At 40.6% G+C, this 19,191-nt stretch overlaps 1 protein-coding gene across 2 annotated transcripts; it reads left to right on the forward strand.

Moving 5' to 3' along the window:
- The first annotated feature begins 4,820 nt into the window (after positions 1–4,820).
- tbc1d8b (TBC1 domain family member 8B) lies at positions 4,821–18,554 on the forward strand. 2 transcript variants are annotated; one of them, XM_085420099.1, is made up of 21 exons: positions 4,821–5,058; positions 6,513–6,623; positions 6,738–6,856; positions 6,979–7,204; positions 7,452–7,692; positions 8,053–8,260; positions 8,373–8,540; positions 8,651–8,812; positions 10,073–10,223; positions 10,372–10,586; positions 10,711–10,828; positions 10,924–11,209; positions 11,305–11,434; positions 11,536–11,634; positions 12,179–12,247; positions 12,357–12,597; positions 12,688–12,753; positions 14,943–15,035; positions 15,175–15,222; positions 15,331–15,428; positions 15,528–18,554. In XM_085420099.1, the coding sequence occupies exons 1-21, from the start codon at positions 4,932–4,934 to the stop codon at positions 15,942–15,944; spliced, it is 3,393 nt and encodes a 1,130-aa protein (XP_085276225.1). In that variant the 5' UTR covers positions 4,821–4,931; the 3' UTR covers positions 15,945–18,554. The 2 variants fall into 2 exon arrangements, with proteins under 2 accessions (XP_085276225.1, XP_085276224.1); XM_085420098.1 differs by lacking the exon at positions 14,943–15,035.
- The last annotated feature ends 637 nt before the right edge of the window (positions 18,555–19,191 follow it).

The following is a 19,191-nucleotide window of genomic DNA, read 5'->3' on the forward strand; positions in this document are numbered from 1 at the left end:
ACAAAATAATTTTAATTAAAGTCAACGTTTCATTTTTTTGAGTGTATGTATATTATATATATTCAGGGCTCTCAAAATTTCAAAATCCCTGGTAGCCCTTCGGGCAGGGACTCTTCAGTTTTTGGTAGCCCAAAATAAATGTAAGTAGCCCGAATAAAAAAAGAGAGCAATTTTTTGATTGATGTTTTGTTTCCTGTTTTGTTTCCTTTACAATATTATACATTAAAGTATAATATTGTAAAGGAAACAAAACATTAATCAAAAAAATGTTGAAAAACAAATTACAACATTGTATAAAAATTACAATCATCAACTCAAATACTTGGTTCTAATTGAACAGAAATTTCTATGAACTTGTAAGAACTGTAGGACATGAATCAGTCTGTGTCAGATCCTGACTTTGAAATTTCCGCTGAAGTCACGGGTAAGAGACAAGTGGAACCAAGATCGAGGCCATTTGCTTTTTGAAGTTTGCAAAGACTGCTAAATTTTGCCAGTGGTAGTTCACTCTTTGCAACATAGTACGCTGTTCTAAACAGATTTTTCAGGTTTATTTTTAGTATGTTATTTGCAATTGGTGTTTGTTCTGGGAAAGATATTGCAGACTGAGCAATAATGCATTTCTTGCATTTCTCATGGGTTCTAATGGGGGCCTTTCTTAAAATGACTGGTCCCAGTAACAAAGGCGCTTGTCGACTCAGAAATCGAGAGAAAACCAACAACACACCCGGCAGAACATTATGTTATTTACACGGGTGCACATAAGTGGTCCGCATGTGCGCATTCGCTGTCAAAATAAAAGACGCGCACCAGATAAGAAGTTGCAACGCGCGTTTGCGTCCATATAAAAAGCACTGTTTTTGTCCGCTAGAGTGGGATTTTCACGGCACATTCCGCACCACATCTCTGTGCGTTCATCATTTGTTTGAAGCCAGCTCACCTCCTGCAACCACTTTTCTGAGAATACGCGCTTCTTTTGTGGTTCGGACTCCTTCTGACATTTCTTTGGAGGTAGAGGAACACCAAAGTAATTGCTTAAAGGAGCTTCTTCGACATCTTTAAGAGTTCTAAACAAATGTCTGTCCTCCTCCAGAAAATCTTATGTATGCAAACACGCGTTGCAACTTCATATCTTGTGCGCGTTTTTTATTTTGACAGCGAATGCGCACCTGCGGACCACTTATGTGCAGCCCTGGTTATTTAGCTTGTCATATTGCAGCCACAGAAATTCTTTTGTCCATGAAACCATAAAGCTGCACTTTCTTTTTGCCTTATAGTCTGATTTGTCATAACTTTTCCGTTTTGTGGTAAGCTTTTCTTTGGCTGTCACTTCACCCTGACCTCTCTTATTTGGCTCAGCAGAACTAAAATATATATCCTGCTGCTTTTACACACGCACTCACATAAGCTCAGCGATTCTCTGCGCGATCAACCTCTCACATGTTTAAGCTTGCTGCGGGAGATTTCACTTGTCATGTTTGCATAGTAAGCTAACGATTAATAAGACGATGTCAGAGGAATTGGTGCGCAAATTATCATCACTCACCAATCAGTACTGTCGCTCTCTATACACAGTTCGCGCGATTGCAAAGTGAAAGCAAAAAACAAGCGCAAATTCAAACGCGATTTCAATATGTCACATATTGACAGTGGCTCACCGATGCCAATGACATAATTACCCAGCTACATTTCTGAAAGAATGCAAAAGCATTGACATATATTTTTCCTTCCTACAATAGCCCGACGGGCAGGGCAGAGATAGATTTTGGTAGCCCGACTGGAAAAATCGCTAGCCCCGGGACGTCGGGCTAGCGATTTTGCGAGCCCTGATATTGCTCACTTATTGTATTTACCAACATCAAGGAGTTATGAGCAAAGAAAGGCCACACCATAGTGCATGTTTAAATAGGGAAAGTTTATTGATCAAAATGTATTACGCAAATACGCATTACATTTTTTTCAGCCCCCCAATCGAGAAAACAAAACCAATTACATGTTCAAAGCAACGGAACGGTGGCCCAATATCAGAGAGAACTCCACTCTTGAGTGAGCAGCGATGATTGAGCAGTCCGTTTTATTTTGCAGATTCAAGCTGCTCTTCAAAATTTTCACCACCAGATGTCACCGGAGAGGACTGTGTTGAAAAGCTTCGAGTAATGAACCGTTTTTCAATACAAGCTTCAGTGCTTCAGAAAGCTTCATTTGGCCATCACTAGTTTCTGCCCATGTGTTCCTTCTGTTCTCTGTCTGTTACTGTGTCTCTGAGTCCAGTCTGTGCGTTACCTGTTTTATTTTGGTCTGTGTCTTATGTCCGTGTGTTCAGTTTTGTGCTCTCCCTGTCTCGTCTGTGTAATCAGTGTCAGCCGTGTCTCACAGCTGTTTCCTCTCAGTCCTGTTCACCTCTTGTATTTAGTGTCTGTGTCTTGCCCTGCTCGTCGTTGCATCATCCCTCTTTCTACTCTGTTTGCCTGTTTTCCTGCCTGTTGCTTTCCAAGTTTAGTTAGTTTTCTGTTCAATCTGCAAACTCCCAATAAAGCCAGTTGTTTGACTTCACATTTGTCTCTGTGAATCCTGCTCCTGGATTCCTGCCTGCCTTCACACAGCCATGACATTTTCTTTTTTTTCTTTCTGTTATTTATCTTCCTTTCTTTAAGTCTCTGTTTTCTGCTTTGCAGTTTTTCACTTTTTTCTTCTTATTTGTTTCCTGGGTTTGTTCCTGCTGCTTTTATTGGATGCAAGCTCCTCAGTAGAAAGAAACACAATGTAGGACACTCGTAGCTTTGGAAGATGGGTGCAGCACTGACTGTCCAGCCTAGCTCAAAATTCAGTGTTTAAACATTTTTTTTAGCTCTCCTACACCAGCCCTACACCAACATCATTTTGTGCAACACCATCACGGTTTTGTGAGTGGTCTCCTCTATCCATTTTTTGAAAACAGTCTGCTACAATAGACTGGAGGAAACTGGTCGGTACAGCTGTCAAACTTTAGCTGATTGGTTTAAAACTTTTAAAATGTCCTTGAAAATGATTTTAACCGGTGACTTTGAAACTTTTACAGGTGAAGCATTTTCCACAAAGCCTTGAATGAATTATAGTGACAGAAATAGACCACAAGATGGCGCCATTTTTCACGTAGTAGATACCGCCTGTTGGCTGTTTGTTTACGTTCACACTACTCCATGAATATTGTGCATAAAGTTTAAAGTATTCCTCAGGCTTGGTTTGGTCTTGGAATACGTAGTCTATCATAGATATCAATGACATGCTGTTGGTGAAACACTCTGTACCTGCAGTTTGTTTTTTCCAAAAATGTAACAAACAAAACAAGGACACACATATTGATGGCTGATATCAACTCCACTCAACACAGTGACCAACGCAAACTCGGTCACACACTGGCTGAGTTGCACTGACTGACCAAGCTGGTGACCAGCATGAGGAGGAGTACCCAGGCTGTTGTGGCTGTGTAAGGTTCTTCTACATGTTCCACAAAAATTAATAAATAAATTAGGCGAGGGAAAAGATCTACTTACTTTTTCTGTTCTCCAGCCTCAGTAACTTTCACACAGTAAAAACCGCTGTAATATTTACACCTCTGATGAAATGTCATAAGTGTTAGCTTTATTTTGATACCATGATTGTTTACACAGAGTTTGTAATTGCAGAAAAATACTCCAATAAGTTAATGGAAGAACAATGAAAGCTTAGTCTACTGTTAGCATATTTATTAGGGCATGCCCAGAGGTTCTATCTATGGATAGGAACACAGCTGGAATTTAACATAGTACAATGTACTACTCAAGTACAGATTTACTATATTCATTTGTTTTTACGTTATGCTACTTTCTGCTTCTACTTCAGTGTTGTATGCATATACTTTGGCTCCATCCTATTTATGTTAAAACGTGAGTTACTTGTTGTTTTTCACGTATTAAAAAAAGTTACCAATAACTGTTGCATATGATGCTTTTTCACTGCATATAAAGCTACTCTGCAGCATATAATTCAAATCACAGACAATCCTGCAACATTAAAGTGAAATAACAAATTAAAGGGAAACAGTACACTTTAATAAATCAACAATTGTAATTACATAATATAATCGTGAGTCTGAGTGGAAGCATTCTGCATAATGATAGCACTTTAAGGTTTTAATTGAGGTACTTTAAGTATATTTGTTGCTAAAAACCTTTGCCTAAATAATTGGCACAAATTAGGATTATGACTTTCTTAAGGAAAAGAGTCTACATAGTGTTTCATTAAATGGTAAAACTGTTATTCAATACAAAATGATGTTTAAACTCCTATGTGGTAGAGTGCAGTTTTTTGTACAACAGTTTTAGATTTTGTATTTATTTTGATCAGATATTCTGACTTCCTGTTGATCCCACCCCCATGCCACCTTTTATCTTTTTACACTGCAAATCTCTTTTAATCAGTGTTATGACTCATACTGTTTTATGAGAAAGTGGAGGGAATGCGTTAGCATTTCATTAATGAAATATTTGTAATTTGATTGACATTTTTCTCTTTAAAATTTTACATTTGGAAGAATGGGGAGAATGCAGTAGATGTATAGTGCCAACACCTTACAGGGTTTACAGGGTATACTTGTTTTACTATATTTAATATCCAGTTTGTGAGGCAAAAAATAAAAAAGATCAGCAAAGACGTTGTAGATGTCTGGAAACTTTTACAACACAGTTCTGTAGTATATTTGCGCTGTTGCAGTATCACCCGCCTACAGCCCCTCATTCTCCTCAGAAACTACAATCCCACAATGCCTTGCACTTTTGGCAGCATTTCTTGTCGACGTGGGAAGGGAGGGATTCGGACGCAAACAAATGTCCATGGGTTTGCTGTCGGGGTACGTTAGAGATAACCGTGAAATGTCAGGTCGGTTTGACAGATAACTTGGCGACATTAGAACCATGTGGCTCAAACCCGAAGAGATTCTGCTGAAAAATGCTTTTAAATTGTGGGTCACCGAGAAGGATAACGAGTATTTCGTGCTGCAGAGGAGACGAGGGTACGGAGAAGGTGGTGGCGGTTTGACAGGTAATGTTCGCGGTTTTGTTGTCATATCGTATTTTCGGGACAGCTGCTGCGGCTTCACAAACCACAAGGAAACACGCAAGTTAATAGCTGGCTAACTCGCGGAGAATTTCCCTAGCTAACTAGATGTCTGCCACTGTTAGGGCGGGTGCTGTTACACAGCCTACTCCTCAACCCAGAGGGGGGGCGGGGAAAAGGAAAAGCGTCTTTGCAACAGGTTTGAGCTATGGGTCCAAATTACGTGAGTCAGTTTAGGTACTGAACAGCTGGTTTACGTAGTACGTGTCAGTTCATTGGCCCGTTTGGTTTGTTTCATGTTTCTTATAGCTGAGTGGACGAGGGGGTCTGTACACTACACCGCTGATTTCATTTCCTTGGGGCCTGTATTACAGGCTGTATTCACTTTTTTAAGGGATTGTTGTGTCACCCAACAATTTAGCAACTCATAAAAGCAGAAGTATTCTGCTTGTTGATTTTCCTGGTTTAAAAAGGGCATTTCCACTCTGCTGGTGAGCTGGGTCAGTTTGTGAACAAGTGCACCTGTTTCTCACACAGGCTAGAAATTAAACCTGGGCAATTGTAATGTCACTGCTGTGTCAGCTCCCCAGATAGTAAATGCATCAGCCACTTTGTGGAGAGACCCTGATGCTCACTCGAGTAGTCACAATGTAGCGTTATATATACACAGTGTGTATAAATAATTTCTTTTTCCTGCAAACTATACAACATCAAGTTTATCAAGTCCTTAAATTCCTCCCAAGTAAGTTTCCAGTTTAACCCACAAGACCTTCTTTACTAACTTGGAACTCAGAGGAATACTTCTAATACATCCAGCTTTTGTAGATTATCTATTACCATCTACTAGATTGTTAATAATGTTGTCAGTGGCTAGAAATGTACTGATGTCCTAACTGTCAGGGTTAATGATAATAGAGGTTAAATAGTATGGTCCCCCCCCTTCTCCAAAGCAAACGGCACTTTACACCTGAAGTATCACCATGCTCTGCGCTGCAAAGTGTGTTTGTTTGATCTGCTGAATGCTTTACTACTTGGCAGCTCATCGTTAGAGCATATTTGGGGGTGTTCAGCAGGGTGGCCTGTCTAATGCTGACGCGATGCATAGGATAGTGGTTTCACTTCAACCTTGTCAATTATTCATGGAGGGCACGTCAGAAAGAAGTTGTAGAGGTAACAGATTTAGCTAATTTTAGGCCTGACGAGGACCTGGGGGATCATGCATTTCCGCTGTCAGTATGCGTTCAACACAGTCTGAGATGTAGCTATGAACAATGACTGGATAGTCCTGCACAGACTAACTAAAGGCAAATGATTCAGCACACAGTTCTGTTTATGTCATTTTTGAAGGGCAAGAAATTATTGAAGGCTTCTATAAGGATTCATGTGTAAATCTGATATTTATCTTTTTTTTTTATACATCATTGTACTTTATGCTACAGGCCTCCTTGTAGGAACCCTGGATACTGTGTTGGACTCCACTTCCAAAGTGGCCCCTTATCGCATTCTGCACCACACGCCAGACTCACAAGTGTACTGGTCAATAGCATGCGGTACGCCCCTCTGCATTTTCATGTCAATATTGCTGTCTGTTCTCTAGTTGTTGCAACATTTCTTCGATTAAGCTGACCTTAGTATTATGTTTTTTCCTCTTAACATTTGGTCAGGTGTCACCAAAGAGGAGATTATTCAGCACTGGGATTGGCTGCAGCAGAACATTATGAGGACGCTCTCTGTTTTTGACTCCAGCGAAGACGTCACCAGCTTTGTACAGGGCAAGATTAGAGTGAGACTTTAGGAAGACCTTTTTTTTTTTTTAATCCCCAGAAATGTTGATTACTTGCTTTATTATTATATCCATAATATATATAAACAGTCTGCAGTAACCCTGTGTACGTCACATTTTAGGGTCTTATTGCAGAAGAGGGGAAGACATGCTTAGTGCAGGAGGATGATCCCGAGAAGTTTCGAGAAGCCCACTTGAGGTTTGAGAAGTGGTTTGAGCTGCCACCAGAGGAAAAGCTGGTCACATATTACTCATGCAGCTACTGGAAAGGAAAAGTACCCTGCCAGGGCTGGCTCTACCTCAGCACAAACTTCCTGTGCTTCTATTCATACCTTCTGGGAGCTGAGGGTAAGCAATTTCTCTGCCATTCATAGCACGTGCTGCTGCCTGTCTTTAGAAAGTTGATTGGTGGTAATAAAGGGTGTGACAGCTGCTAATTGCTGTCATAGTGGGTTTTTATGGCCTCAGAATCTTTTAGTAGTTCTTTTGTTCCAGGTAATGACAGCTTTTTAGGTTTTAAGAATAATTGTATTTATTTTTTTCTTTGTTTCCAGCAATTAATTTAACTACTTCATATTTTTTTAATGCTGTGCAGTTAAACTAGTCATCTCCTGGGATGAGCTTTGGAGGCTGGAGAAAACCTCTAATGTCATTCTGACTGAGAGCATCCATGTTTTGGCTCATGGAGAGGATCACTACTTCTCCATGCTGCTGCACCTGAACGAAACGTTCGTTATCATGGAACAGTTGGCTGACTACTCCATCAAGCGTCTTTTTGATAAAGAGTCCTTCCAGAGAGAGCCAGCGCTGTCTGACCCGCTGCAGATTACAAAGAGGTAATATTTTGTACGCTGTGCAGTGCAGCTTCACACGATCCTGTTAGTGCCAGATGCAAAGTTAAAGAACCCGAGAAAACAAAGTATGACTTGAGTCAGATAGGGTTTATGTTTGGTGTGACCTGCCAGGATTGCCAACCAAGTCACGCCTGAGCTTGCCAGTGCCAGTTCTTTAAAGACAGTTCCAATGTTTGTTTACTTTTCCCATTGTTTTCATTTGATCCCAGTCGACAAGGGAGTCACGTCCTGTTATTTTATAATAATATTTAAGCAGTGTGGATCATTTTGAAATACATGTAAATGGATGACTGATGTGAATAGAGGCTGGAGGCTGATGTTTGTGCTCTTCTGTTTCCACAGAGGGCTAGAAGCTAATGCAAAGAGTGAGCAATTCAGGACATTTTTCAGGCTTCCCAAAGAGGAAAACCTGTTAGAGGTGCACGAGAGCTTCTTGTGGGTTCCCTTCAGCCATTTTAACACGCTTGGCAAGATTTGTCTGTCGGAGAACTACCTGTGTTTTGCCAGTCAGGATGGAAGTCAATGCCATGTCATTATTCCAATGCGAGAGGTAAAGTCAAACAAAAAGTGTTTTGTCTTTAAAAAAACTAAAAAAACAACAACCTGATGAACAACAGAAAACCTCATATGTGACCGTCTGTCTCCTTATTTCTGTCTTCTAGGTTGTTAACGTTGAGAAACCAGACTCCAGCAGCAGAGCTTTAACGGTGTGTGTGCGCGGCAAGAGGGCGCTGCGTTTCTCTGAGGTGCGGGACTATCAGCGGCTTGCCAATACAATCCGTAGTAGGTGTGGGATTAGTGCCAGCCCACAGCACTCTGCTTCATCAGAGGTAATGTGCTGTGATTGTTTCATTTGTGCCATTTTGCTTCTCTTTAAACGTCATCCTGTAGTTTGCAGAGCTGTCTGACATTGAAAATGATTAACGTCTTTGTCATGAAGGCCATACGGGGAGAATGTCAGTCTCTCATAAACCACTTTGAGGACAATCCAGAGGACGTAACTTTAATGGTGGGGCAGAAAGACAGCAGCAAGGCCGTGAGCACCGAGGCTCTCATGACTGTTTTCCACCCCCAGGATGTTGAAAACCTTGATCCCAAAATGGTAAACAACAGAGTTCATCTGCTCGAATGAAAATTGATTTGTTTTTACTGGCCTTTTGCGTAAAATCACCAGATCACATGCATATATCTGCATGTTCTAGTGTGCAGCAGACATCTTCATATGTGCTTGGATTTGTGCCCATACCCAAAAAAGTAAAAAGCTGTTCTACCCAGAACTAAACAGGATGCACTTATTATTGGTGGGGTGGCTGTAGCTCAGGTGGCAGAGCAGGCAGCCACGAATCAGAAGGTCGGTGGTTCGATCCCAGGCTGCCTCCTGGCAGTTGGGGTTAGTATCTTGGGCAAGGTACCCCATGTTTGCCTACTGGTGGTGGTCAGAGGGCCCGGTGGCGCCAGTGTCCGGCAGCCTCGCCTCTGTCAGTGCGCCCCAGGGCAGCTATGGCTACAACGTAGCTTGCCATTGCCTGTGTGTGAATGGGTGAATGACTGAATGTAGTGTAAAGCGCTTTGGGGTCCTTAGGGACTGAGTAAAGCGCTATACAAATGCAGGCCATTTACCATTTATTGGAAATCTATAACCAAGACTCCATCAGTGTCCAATTTGCACATGTTATTAACAAGCTCAATTAATCTACAAAGTCAAAATGAAACTGTAACGTTCATAGGCATCTAACCTGTGACTCCTGTAATCTATCCTCTTAGCTGAAGTATGTGGTAAAATACATACAGACTTTATGTTATTTATGTCTTCCTGATTGACACAGCATGGTTAATCCCCTGATGAGGAAATGAGTTTAGCAATCTTTGGATTATTGAATACAACTTCTGCTCTTTGTCCTTTTAAAGTATAATAATGACTACTGGTTTGCTGCTTTATTTACAGTGTAAACACAGCACATCTGTTATGTACAGTTTGATCAGGGTCAAGTCTGCTCAGGTATTACAAATAATGTCAGACAGATCTGGAACTTTATGTAGATCCAGATGGGTTTCTGTGGTTCAGATGGGCTCATGAAACTGTCTGCTGTGAGTGTGGATGACTGGTTAGTTCTTGGGTGTTGTTATAAAATCAGATGAAGAATACATGAATTTAAAAAAAATACACGTTTTGTTAGTAGCACTGTTGTGTGTGCTGCCTTTTAGAAGCACAGCCTTTCCCTCAGTAGCCATCTTGTAATGCCTCCAGATGCTTATTTTGAAAGAATGTAAGAAAACAACTGGTCAGTGGTACATAGAAAGTGCATGTATACAATCATGTCTCAAACTGAAAAACTTTCTTCTGATACTTCTGGGTTAACAGCTTAAGGAGAAGATGAAGGAGCAGTCTTGGAACATCCATTTCTCTGAGTATGGACGTGGTACGAGTATGTTCTTTACCAGGAAGACGCGAGACTTGATTGTGCGCGGCGTTCCTGAGGCCTTGAGGGGAGAGCTGTGGATGCTTTTCTCAGGTTGTACATCAAAGTTGCCGTGTCCCGTATAGTGACAAGCAGCATCAGTCAGTGGTTAATGAAGCCTTGTGTGATCAAAGTTTCATCTACTGAAGTGCTTTTTTTACTTTAAACCGAGTGGGGGCTTTTTTTTTTGTACACTCTGTAGGGGCTGTAAACGACATGGCCACTCACCCCGGCTATTACACTGAGCTGGTTGAACAGTCTCTGGGCACAAGCACTCTGGCTACAGATGAGATTGAAAGAGACCTGCACCGCTCTCTCCCCGAGCACCCGGCCTTTCAGAGCGACACAGGAATCTCAGCTCTTCGCAGAGTCCTTACTGCCTATGCCTACAGGAACCCTAAAATTGGATACTGCCAGGTACTTAAAATAACTTTTGAAATATGTCCTTCCCTTGCCTCTTGTGATGATATATTATACCATTGTGTACTTAGGAGGAGGGAGAAGCCTATTAAACCATACTGTTTATTTCTCTCCTGTTCAGGCTATGAACATTCTCACCTCGGTTCTCCTGCTGTATGCAAAAGAAGAGGAGGCTTTCTGGCTGCTGGTAGCCGTCTGTGAGAGGATGCTGCCAGATTACTTCAACCGCCGAATTATTGGTAAGAGTGGAAAGATTGGCTTCTGCTGGATACCTGGCAGCGTGGCATTTTAATTATGCCAGGAGCAAAGTCTCACTATGAAAATATTTTGTCAGGTGCTTTGGTTGACCAGGCTGTGTTCGAAGATCTGATTAGAGAAAACCTCCCCCAGCTGGTGGAACACATGACAGACCTGAGCTTCTTCTCCTCCGTGTCTCTGTCCTGGTTTCTCACGCTTTTCATCAGTGTGCTGCCCATAGAGAGCGCCGTGAACGTGGTGGATTGTTTTTTTTATGATGGAATCAAAGCCATCCTGCAGCTTGGCCTGGCCGTGCTGGACTACAACATGGAGGCTCTGATCAGCTGCCACGATGATGCAGAAGCTGTCACCATCCTCAACAAGTCTGTGAATGCAAAAATTATGCATGTCCGAGACTTTTAAATATTATTACACTGTAAATAATACTCTCCCTCTTTGTCTGTTGGTGTTGTTCCAGGTTTTTTGACAGTGTGACAAACAAAGACAGCCCATTGCCCCCGACAGTGCAGCAAGCTTCAGTAGGCAATAATGATAAAGCATCTCACATCAGCGTAGATATCAGTGAGCTGATCCGAGAGGCCTATGAGGTATAACTTTGCTCTTTCAGTCTGTGACCGATTAGAGACAACCTCCCCACCGTTTTTTTTTTTCTTCTCTCAATAAAACTAAGTTGTGACGGTCTTTGCAGAAATATGGAAATATTCGTTCAGAGGAAGTTGAGAGTTCACGGAAAAGAAACAAACTATATGTGATTCAAACACTGGAGGACACAACCAAGCAAAACGTGGTAAGTAAGCTTAGAGTAACTAGTACAGGTGCCTGTTCGGACACAGTATTACACAAGTTATATATTTTATATCTATTCAGGTTTTTGTGGCAGTTTTAGATGAGTGAAAACTTATTGGCTGCCTTGCATTTTATTTCCCCCTCACCCCTTCAGAGTCCTGTTTGCAGGACCTGGATTAGGGTGCCTAGTTGTGACAAGTAAAAATAGGGATGGGAGGCTTGAGAATGCATTGATATCAATTTTGTTCTTACAACAAAATCCAAACAAACATGGCCATCAATGTTTGCCCAGCATACAGAATGGAGCAGGCAGCGGTCATTTTAGGGGAAACAGATAACTTATAAAAGGTCTTTAGAGCAAAATATGAGAATTGCTCTTACAAATGATGTCAGACCTGCCTATGCATTTACTCTGGTCACCAGGAACACATCTGCCGAGTTAGAACAGGCTTCTCAATATGTGTGAAAAATATGAGTGAAAGTAATTTATAGATTGAATTGTAATATTACTGTGGCCTTAATAACGAGGTCAAATGTGTTTTCAGATCCGTGTGGTGTCCCAAGATGTCAGATTCAGTGCCTCACAACTGGACGAGCTTTATAATTTATTCAAAGTGAGTCATGAACTTCAATGTTGTATCTTTATTGTCACCATGCTTAACTGTTTGTTAGAATAAGAAAGATGGACAGGTCATGCTTCCTTCTCTGTTTATCTACTTTCAGAGGCAGCATTTCCTCAGCTGCTACTGGACAATGAACAGCCCAGCTCTGCTCCATCATGACCCCAGTCTGGCCTATCTGGAGCAGTACCAGCTGGGTTTCCAACAGTTCAGCATGCTCTTCTCCCTGCTGGAGCCCTGGGCTTTCTGCAGCATCAAGAGCACCCTCTCCCTCTGGGTTTTCCGCCTGATAGATGAGAACCAGGATGGTCTCATTAACTTTAAAGAATTCTGCTGTGCCCTTGGTACATTTGTTGGTTCTCTGCTCTGTTCTAGTAAAACTTTTAACCTCAGTGTCCCCACTGCTGAAACTATAACTTTTGCGTCTCCCATAGATACTTTATACACCGGATCTTTCACAAATAAGTTGAAATTTCTCTTCAAGCTCCACCTGCCACCAGGTAAGTAATGAACAACTAATAAAACCAATCTCAGTTTAAGACTAGATCGTTAACTTCTCTCTCATGGCCCTGTGCCCTTTATTTTGCTATCTGATTTTCATCTGCCTCTCATAAACTACACAACACTGTCTTTAACCTCTGACCTCTTTCTTTCACACAGTGTCTATGGTGATGACAAACTGCTTTAGGTTCAAATGCAGCAAATGTTTTCAGACTGGAATCTATATAGTTGATGCACGCTGCAGCAGCAGACTGACAGAAGCAGCCCAAAGTGAAATAAAAGGTCACATAGTTACGTCAGTCTGAGGTCTGCAGGGCTGAAATGCACACGGGTTGTCATTTCAATAATTCAGCCTATAACCCAGCATTTGATGAGTGAGCACATTGCCTCGGGGAAGAAAGTGTCCTTGAATGTGTGACTCTTATGTGCGTGATGCTTGTTGAAGGCAGGGGTAAGAATAGCGTATGCTGGGTGAAAGAGTTTGTCATGGCAACAACAGGTCTAAGGAGCTGTGAGGGCATTTAGCAGTGGGCTAGTTTCTTCAGAAAGAGAGACTGTGCTGCTCAAATTACAACTGACAGCTTAGCAGCAGATGAGCACTGAGTCACCGCTTGTGATGTGCCAGGCCTGTGAACATCAAGCAGCAAAGCTTATTTTGTGTCTCATGGAAAGTGGACATTGCTTCAGCACCAAGGACAGGTCACATCCTGGTGCCACAGTCTAAACAAGATGGTGGAGACGCACTTCAAATTTGCCACCTGTGCACTGATCGCTGTTTTGTTTGCTTCCTCTGTATGAATAAGAGGGACTGGAACTGGGCCAAACTCTACATTGAAATGATTGGAGCCATATCCTCTTCAGAGCTGAGACGCTGCAGGTTTTTCAGTCCAGAAGAGCTGTGGAGCAGCTTTAGTCATTTATCAGTTTCAGGCGGAAAGCAGTGACCACTCGGTTACGTTAGCTCTGTTGTGATTGGCTGTAGTGACCGCAGCATGTCTTGTTGTACCTTTTTAACTTAGAGCCCTGTGGAGGTCTGCATTGTTCTTTATGCTCTGTAGCATTTTATACTTCAGGACACTTTCATTGTTGGAAATTCGGTGGAAATGTTTTCTCCACTTATTCTTAATTAGTTTGCATTCAGAGGTTGGTATTGGTCTTTTTGCTGAGAGGAGTGCAATGTGTAACTTATGTGGCAATATTTAGGCTTATGCACCACAAAGCTATCAGGAAAATAATATTACATTTCTGGCTTGTGATGGGAGTTGTTTAATCTACGCATTTAAACCAACATGCACACACATGTAGACGTGGCTCAGGTTGGAGCAAAAAAAGGAAAAATTCGAGTGTTTCTTTTTTTTGATGCATGGAATAATACTGTAGCATGTTTAATATTAACAATTCTATACACAGCTATTTTTAAATCTAAAAATCGGATACCTCTGTGTGGATTTAACATCTGCGTTCTTTATTTATTGGCCAGATTTACTAACAATGTAGAAGGAAATCATACAAAGGATAAAATGTATTCATCACCGAAAAAAGCATGTTTAGATCTATATTTCTGGACCTCAGCTCTACTGTTTTGCTATAACGGAGCAGAGCTTAAAGTGGCAATTAATAAATTGCTCCAGTCTCATATGGCATACAAAAATAGTGCTCAAAACCTCAGAGAAATTTGTGTCTTTATGGAGGTGGCATAATAACTTTAACACATGGCTCATCCAGAATCTGAATGTAAATGCTTTGTTTGTTTACAGCCTTAGGTCAGCTGTTGTACACAAATTTCAACTTAATGTGGTTATAAACCTGAGCTGACAAAAAGAATGCTGTTTCGACCTTCATGATCACTCAATGGTCTCCATCAGTTTGTACCAGAGTTCACCCTTAAATCAGATTCTCATTGATTCTCCCTCAGCTGTCTTCCATAGATCTGAATTGCTTCTCTTTCTCTCATAAGAGACAACCATATGCATTAAAAACTGCTTTTAGACCATTATTTTGATTGGTAGTAGATCCTCATCAGATCTGCATGCGTTGTTGACTCCTTTGTGCTGCTCTTGGTAATTAATGTTTTCATTGAAACAAACTGGCTTAGTAAATCTAGCCCTAAACTCTGCTTTGCTCTTGTGAATTCTTTCTCCTTTGTCTTTTCTTTCCTTTCAGTGCACTTACAGACAATATCTTTTAGCCTTCACAGGTAGTCCTTTACACTTAAAGGAACAAAGAATCCAGCACTTTATTCCAGTGACTGAAGATTCTTCTCACTTGAGTAGACTCACTGGTTAGCTACCTCTTGTCCTTCCTCAAAACTCCAATTTAATTTCCTCTTTTCTAACTAAATATCGCAATAATTCTGTCTTAACACTTGCGTGGAAGCATTTTTCTCTACAGTTTGTTTATATGCTGCTTCCCTGTTTCAGCCTTTGATCTTCCAGAAGATGGTGTGATAAGGAAAAGCCCTGAAAGAGGTAATATTACACCCAAATTTATAACAAATGATTAATGGCTCCAACAAGGATTTGTGCAAGGATTATAATTTCTTGTAACACAGTTAAGTTTGTCAATTAAACTGACAGGAAGAGGGAAGGTTGACCTGCAGGCCTATCTGAAACAATGGCAGAATGAAATATTAAAGAAAGAGGAAACCATCAAAGACCTGCCCAGAATTAATCAGGTAATTCAAACCATGCTTTGTTGTGTCTGTGTGACTTCATCTTTTTCACAATAAATTGACTCATTTAACTTTTTTTTCCCCCCCACATTTCCATCGCAGACTCAGTTCATCCAGTTCTCCAAGACCCTGTACAACATTTTTCATGGTGATCCCGAGGAGGAGTCACTGTACCGAGCCGTGGCTCATGTGACCAGCCTCCTCCTGAGGATGGAAGAGGTGGGGCGGAGGCTGCAGGAGCCGAGCAGCCCACCCGAGTCCAAAAAGCCTGCCAATACCACTGCTGGCGAGGAGTCTTCAACTGAAGAGTCCTCCACAACCCCAGAGAGCTCTGACACTTCCAGCTCCCACAACAGTCAAGACCTCTCAGAGACCGAGTGGTCGTTTTCCTTCGAGCAGGTCCTAGCATCTCTGCTCAATGAACCGGCCATAGTCAGCTTCTTTGAGAGGCCTGTTGATATTCAGATGAAGCTGGGACAAGCTAAGGTCGCCCAGCTGAAGTCAAAGACCAATAAGTGAACTAACACTTTGCTTGTGATTCAAACCTACAAGTTTCCATGAATTTCCTTTCTCCACTTGAACAGGGTGGTGGATTTAGTGGGACACAGAGTTAAATTACTATCTACTGATACTATCTACCGATCACACATGAGGAGGAATCATCAGAGACCTGTTTGTCACGCAGATGATGAAGAACATCAGAGACTGATAAAACACGTGCAAACACTATTCTGTAATAGGTCATTAATGTGCAGTATATTTTAATGTTCAAATGCACTCTCTCACTCGGCCACAGTTTCTTCAGATTTTCTGTTAAGAAAAAAACAAAATAGTTTAGTGATGTGCTTTATAAGATGCTAATTTCCATTAACACGAGAGAAAAGATTGTCCCTCTCCTTCTCTCTCCAGTCCACGTACATAATAAATGACGTAAACCGCATGATGGAGTCTGCAAGAGGATTCTCTGGTTGGAGATCTCCATGTATGTTCTCTTTCAAATTAGCTATCACTGCTGTAAAGTGAAATTTACTGTAAATGGTAGTGTGTCCTCTGACGTCAGTGTCTCATAGTGTGCGTTTTGCTCTAAACATAAATTATGAGAGTGCAGCTTTTTAGTTAACGCAGGCATGAAGCAAACAGTAATATGGCTGTTTGAAGACGAGTTGCAGTGTTGTCGTTGGTAGCCAGGAAATGAACTCACTCGTTATCGGAGTGAAGACGTCACAACATGAAAAGTTACACTGCAGTTGTAGGTGCATTTGCAATAATGTACAAAGGAGGATGCTGTACTGCCACATCTGTCTCTCCTCCAAAAACGGCACACAAAAATGGTAAACATGTCAGGATTAGGGGGATTTCATGTGGGTCATACTTGAAAACATGTAAAGGGAAAAAAATGTCCACCTTGCAGCTGCAGGTGAGTAATCTGCCTCCTCTAAAACTGTGTCTGATATTCACAGCGTGATTGGTTAATGTGTCGTTTGCTTACGTCCGTAAATGTAGGATTTTACGCTCCTGTTAGTGCGGCATTGTACACATAAAGGTCAGTTCAGTAGTTGTTTGATTATTATGTATATATAAGGTTTGAATGAGAATCTAATATATAGAAGCTGGGAGGGTGTTGCAGACACCTTAAACCGTTTGAAGGACATTTTGTGTTATCAACTCTCAGGGTGACATTTGTGTAAAATGAACGGGAGGAAAGGGATATTTTTTCAATCTGGGACATTACAAAATATATGTGATACACAGATTGCATCTTCTCTGTAACACTAAAACATAAAGCATGTGTAGCATAGTTACTGGAGTTGCCACATTATGCCAGCCTTTGACAAACAGCCATTACTGCTTGCTACAGAGAGACAGCATAATCACTATAATTTTCAATTTTCTGCTGCTTCTTCTTATACTTTCAGCCTGTGAATAATTTGCACTTGTTTGAGATGTACAAGCTTTAGAAATGGCTGTGTTTTGGCCAGGTTTGCAAAGCGTGAGTTCAGAGAGGTTGTAACTGCTTCAGCTACAGCTTGTCATCTCCAGGGGCCAAATTCATACACTTTTAGCTTTTTTTCTGCCTGTGTTTTTAAAAACAGTGCTTTAGATGCTTCTTAAGTGCAGCTGCAGTCCTCTGTTTCCTATATCCTATATTTTAGTCTTTGTCATATGATGGGAAAGATTTATTTTCCTGCTTAAGTGCTTTTTTTTTTTTTTTTTTAAACTTAGGACTTAGGGACCAATCATAAGTGCTTTTTGTGTAATAACTGCATTATTTAGACATGCTTTATATTCATAGCATAAGTTGTTCTAACTGATAATAAGCGTTTCTAATTGGAGTTGATCTTAAAATGATTTACATGATCAGTGCAATGAAGCTATCATAATACGCTACATTGATCTTAAATCCAAAGCTTGATGAGTGACCTCGGCGCTCACCAGAGAGTTGAAACAGTACTGACAGTCTCAGCAAGAGAAATCAATAACTGATCATAGTGCAATGTTTCAAATCAGCCACTCAGTTCATTATTTATAGCGGTCACATCACCTCTGACCTGGCGTGACGCTTCAATCTGACTGTTTGCCTGCAATTTAATGTAAAAGGATTTACATGGATTATGAGTTATTGCATGCTTTGCCAATTTTTGATTACTTGATGGGTTGTTAAAGATAAGTGAAGAGAAAAAGTATGCTTTCAAGGATTGATTTATCGTTCTTTTTGCTAGACCAGTGATTAAGAGAAACTTTTTGATGTGCACTGTTTCCTAACCATAATTATTCAGGTGTCACTTCTGAAAAATGATGGTGGCAGTAATACTTTTTCATGGGAAAATAATAGAAAGTACACGAATTGGGAGGAAGGAAGAATTCAGAGGGTTGGAAGTCTTTCTCTGGCATGCTGGCAGTTCTCCCATTAAGCATGAGAGTGTATACAGTTGGCATGGATAATACTCCAGCTGCTACTGCTGAATAAGTATGGTTAACCATATCCTCATCGTCTACAGCTTTTGTTGTTTATGGCTTTTGACTGAATGTTTGATTTGCACAATATCTGATGCTGAGATATTTCTGTTTACTTGCTTGATTATATTTTTTATTCTCATACAGATGAACTAGAATAAAGAGTAAAGATTCTATGAATGATCATCAGTGACCACAGTTAATTCTTGCTCACAATGTGACACGCGCACACACACACACAGTCACACGTGACTTACACTCATTTAATTCATATTCATGACACTTGAGCTTCAGCTTGTGCGGGTTATTTTAGTCCGTGTGATACCATATGGGGATAGTTCTGTTTATTTTTGCAAAAGGGCATAGAAGACAGTCTTTTATCATAACTGATTAAGAATCTCCATAAGCAAAAAGGGTCAGCATTTTTATAAGCTACAAAACACAACATGGTTTTGACAATCATCAGTCACTGCTGCTGATGTCAATGCACCAGTGATTTCAGTTAAGAGTTGGAGGAGGGACAGATAAACAACACTGTAAATATCACAGAAAATAAATAAACATCTTGAATAAATACTTTATTTGAATATTTAAGAAATATATTTGTTAAAATTAAAAAATTATTAAAAATGTAATCTTCATTTTTTTAAATTTTTTTTTAAAAGAAATTAGTGACATTTTCATTTCCATATTCCATAAAAATTAAAATATTCCATATTTTAATATAACCAGTGAGTCCATTCAAGTTAATTAATTTTTATTGTATTTGGTACATCTAGCATTAAAAAAATTACTTGCAAAATTAATTGTG

Source organism: Rhamphochromis longiceps, linkage group LG10, assembly GCF_057381845.1.
Source record: "Rhamphochromis longiceps isolate RC_006_pf linkage group LG10, R_longiceps_female_GT1.1, whole genome shotgun sequence".
Classification (NCBI taxonomy): Eukaryota; Metazoa; Chordata; class Actinopteri; order Cichliformes; family Cichlidae; genus Rhamphochromis; species Rhamphochromis longiceps.

What these genes read in the sequence shown, in the direction of transcription:
- tbc1d8b (XM_085420099.1), top strand. Translation starts at nt 4,932, where the DNA reads ATGTGGCTCAAACCCGAAGAGATTCTGCTGAAAAATGCTTTTAAATTG. An exon ending in AGGTGGTGGCGGTTTGACAG is followed by an intron (nt 5,059 to 6,512) that starts GTAATGTTCGCG and finishes TTTATGCTACAG; the next exon opens with GCCTCCTTGTAGGAACCCTG. An exon ending in CTAAAATTGGATACTGCCAG is followed by an intron (nt 10,587 to 10,710) that starts GTACTTAAAATA and finishes TCTCCTGTTCAG; the next exon opens with GCTATGAACATTCTCACCTC.